At 42.9% G+C, this 4,012-nt stretch overlaps 1 protein-coding gene across 1 annotated transcript in view; it reads right to left on the bottom strand.

The window, feature by feature from the left end:
* The window catches only part of LOC102861897 (mucin-2-like), a 30,892-nt gene extending 27,905 nt beyond the window's left edge, over positions 1–2,987 (bottom strand). Inside the window, exons 1-2 of the mRNA XM_006891759.1 lie at positions 2,946–2,987; positions 2,806–2,850 (exon numbers count right to left, since the gene is read on the bottom strand). Of these exons, the coding sequence (XP_006891821.1) occupies positions 2,806–2,850; positions 2,946–2,987 (87 nt within the window). The remainder of the gene's footprint in view (positions 1–2,805; positions 2,851–2,945) is intronic.
* Between the last annotated feature and the right edge of the window lie 1,025 nt (positions 2,988–4,012).

Genomic DNA, 4,012 nt, shown 5'->3' with positions numbered 1-4,012 from the left:
GTTTAGGGCTGTTGTACATAGGGTCGCTATGAGTCGCAAGCAACCAGACGGCACATAACAACAACAACATGCAGACTGAATTCCTACACTGAGCCATAGCGCTGTGTGTCCTTAATGGACCAGGTAGTGACAGAGTGCCCTCTTGAATCACTTTCACCTGGCAGAACTCACTCAACTTTATACTTTTTCTTTCTTTTTTTTTTTTCTTGGATAATAGTTTCCCCAGTTTGAACTGTTTAAAATATAGGAAAATAGCTAGGAAATGTTTTAATAAATCAGGTCAAGAACCACTCAGAACATTTACATCTGAATCTCTCAAGGCCAGATATCATAGTGTAAAAAAATTGTTCCAGATGATTCTAATGTGCAGTCATGGTAGAGAACTATTCAGGTAAAGAAAGGGTCACCATCTTCTGATTTGAATATCCTTTCTCAGACAGTTTAGTCCAAAGGGACAGTGTGAGGACTGTCCTCTTCAGCATGCTGACATTGGTGACTACAGGTGAAACCAAGGTGAAACTGATTCCTACAGATTAGTACCAGAGTCAAGGCCCTGTGTGATGCACTTACTGGTTTATCTAGCCTTGCACATTTTACCCAGTTACTCACAACTCTGTGTATTTCTACATATACTTTTAACTTTTGATTGTTTTAGCTGTCCTCTAGCACATTTACATGATGGAAAGCAGGTCAAAATACTGATCAAATGTAGCATAAGAGGGAAATACTGCAGGCTAAGAGACTTGGAACAGGTTAGAAACTCCAAAGTTCAAACGCATCTCCATCAAATCAGACCAGTCCCATTGCTTTTGAGAGACTTAAGTCACAGAGGAAGAGATTGCCCATCTTTCTCCTGTAGAGTCACTGGTGGATTTGAACCACCAAAGAGCCACTGTCCTTAGTTTGCACAGCAGCTCTCTACAGACTGTGCCACAAGGAAGGGGGGCATCTGGCCTCATTCGCCTCCCAACAGCGGGGAGGGGGGGTTAGAACGCCTACCTGACTACAAGAAGTTTATACCTTCAAGGGTCCTCCCTAGCAGCCACCCTCCTCCATGTCCAGGTGTGTGTCCTCTTTCACTACACACATTCTGTAGGGTGTCCTTGTTGTTGTGTGCCATAAGTCAGAACCAACATGCATATGTTGATTTTTTTTTTAGAGACAATAAATCACAGAGGAGATTGCCCATCCTTCATCCTGCAAAGCAGCTGGTGGATTCAAACCTTGTGCCTTTGGGATGGCAGCACAGCTCTTTACCATTAGACCAAGAAAAGATGAGGCACCAATTCCTCCACCTCTGTGCCCAGATTGCACTCCCCAACCAGCGATCTGCCCTCTCTGTTGACCATTGAACCTTTTATCCCTGCCAGCCACTCAGAGTTGTGCCTCGCAGCTGTTAAAGTGAAAAGTCCTGTCATCACAGCCCAGCAGCTGACAGGTACCACCCTGTCCAGCTGCCAGGCCAGTTTTGCAGCCAGAACTTTGTGACTGTGAGTGAACTGTCACAGGCTCGGCTCTCATCTTGCTCCAGGTTTCCCGGCGGTTTATCTTGCTCAGTTTATCTTGGAAAGCTCACAATAGCTGGAGCTGGTCTGGGGCTCTGGGTGAAGACAGAGTGCAAATTCCTAACACAGCTTGGAGGCCATGTGGGTGAGGAAGGAGTCAGTCACCTGTACTCCATCCATGCTCGGGGGAGGTGCTGAGGGCTGAGATCCATCAATGCAAAGAAACCACAAGTGTCTGCACACTGGAAAGCTCACATAGAAGGCAAGGGGAGTGATGACTGCAAATGTTTAATACCCGTCTGCACAGTCAGCGCATTACTTTTTTACTGCGGTTAAACTCAAATGATTCTCAGTTACAGGGTGTGATTTGGCTGCGTGCATTCGTGGCTGATATAAAGTGGGCTGGGAATACCAAGAGTGGGGCTGCTTCTGAGACTCTCAAAATAGCCCAAAAAGAACCAAAGTGATGAAGATCTAACATTTCTCTGTCTTCAGCTTTCTGCTTGTCAAAGGCATACTTGAGAGTAATTGGAAAGGCACATTTCCTCTGGATTTTAAACCAGTGTTGGGTCCCCAGCATAAATGCACCCCAGTGACATAACTATCTGTGACTCTCACTTTGTATTCCCTAAGGTAGTTGCCATTAAACCTATTATCACAGGAATTGTTTACTCCTAATCCTTACCGTTGTTGTGTTGTTGTCGTCGTGTACCATCAGGTCAAACTGACCCATAGCCAAGCCTCCATGGGTTTTCAGAGACGGTAAATCACACAGAAGAATCCTGTTCATCTTCCTCACATGGAGCAGTGTGTGGCTTCCAGCTGTGTGCCTCTGGCTCGGCAGTGCAATTCCTTACCACCAAGCCACAGAGCTCCCTCTTCCATAGAAGCGTATCAGACACTTGGCAGTAAATTCATGCCCCGTATTCCTCTCACTAGGATACTTGTTCTTCATCTTTCTTTCAAAGCTACTCCCAAATCTATACCCACAGTCTCAGCTCAGATCTAAAACTTCTTCACAAAACCTCCAGAGAACAATTCCTCTCTCAGTAATATCTTAAGCTACTATAGTTGTTCATATTATCAAACGTATCATTTAAATCTCAGAGAAGCTTTTGTTAGTTTTACATTGTCTGATGTTTCTATTGGTACTTTCTGAGGGTGTGCACTCTACTTATACACCCAAGGAGGATAAAATTGACTTAGAAAAACCATAAAGTCAAGAGCACACCCTGAGTAAGTACAAGTCTGGTTATCCGATAGACTGATTTACTGCCTTAAAACTCCAACTACCACTTACACAAAAGACTGCATCATCCAGAGCTATACTCTTCACTCTGTGATTCTGGAACACAGAGCACAGATTAAAAGGAGATGAACAGGCTTGGGTTTATTTCAGATGATGCAGTGGGTTTTATAACTCAGAACATTTAGACTTACCTCGGACATAGATCCATCAACAGGCTCTGTATTCTTCCTCATGTTTCTGGCATCCCCCTCTGTTCCCTAAAGTGATCTAAATACAGTAAACAACTTGGAGAAACGTCTTGTTTGTTTTTCATTACCTTTTAAAATCATTTTTCTGGGTGACAGATTCAGAGAGGTCTTCGGCTGTGAGCCACCTGTGAAGGCTGAAGCTCTGAGAAAGCTTGGAAATTTGGAAGACAAATCCACAATCACACTCCTCTGCATGACACCAACCAACAATCCTAGTGATTCAGTGCATAGACTCATGTCCTTCTCTGCTATCCCGCCAAGCACACTGGAAAGGTGGCCTCGGCTCCGTTACATTCTCTCGTTGGTTTCTGCCTTGCTTATGAATGAGGCTGGGTTTACTGCTACTTTGCCCAAATACTTTTTACTCAAGGAAGCCAAAGCTTTTCAGTGCAGATGTCCTTTGATTCCTTTGTTTCATTGCCAAATTCTGAGATTAAATACTGCAACGTTTTCAGAAGCCTGAGGTTACAGTTGATGCTTAGTGTTATGATAATAAAGAACACCCCCCTCCCTGGTTTTTTGGGTTTTTTTGCTAACCTTTTACAACTATTCTAGAATCACATATTCCGAAGCTAGAAGAGACTTAAAAGTCATTCCTTGGATGAGCAGTCTCACATAAACCAAACCAGTAACTTTAATGAAGTTATAATAAAAATAGTTCTAATAAAAGGAACTAAACTCCCTGATGTCTAACCTTGGTAATGAACAACCTTGCAGGAGGACAAGACTGAGTTTAACTTGGTTTTTTTATTTTTTGCTTATTTCAATGGTTTTATTTCTCTCTTAACGTCTATTTGTTGCCACATGCTCAAACATCTCTATTTTTCCACTACTAAGTACATAAATGAGTCTTTGAGTATCAGTATAACATCCAATACATGTATGTCTGTGACCCCATAAGAATTTGTGCTTGTTGGTTTCATTAAAGGGAAAGTGGCAACTCTTTTGTTTATTATTCCCCCTTGGCACCAGCAGCCAGGAAATCAAAAAACATATTGTGATGGGAAAGT

Source organism: Elephantulus edwardii, unplaced genomic scaffold (assembly GCF_000299155.1).
Source record: "Elephantulus edwardii isolate Elephantulus edwardi_28Jun2011 unplaced genomic scaffold, EleEdw1.0 scaffold00103, whole genome shotgun sequence".
Classification (NCBI taxonomy): Eukaryota; Metazoa; Chordata; class Mammalia; order Macroscelidea; family Macroscelididae; genus Elephantulus; species Elephantulus edwardii.
This window is presented reverse-complemented; position numbering and strand designations above follow the sequence as displayed.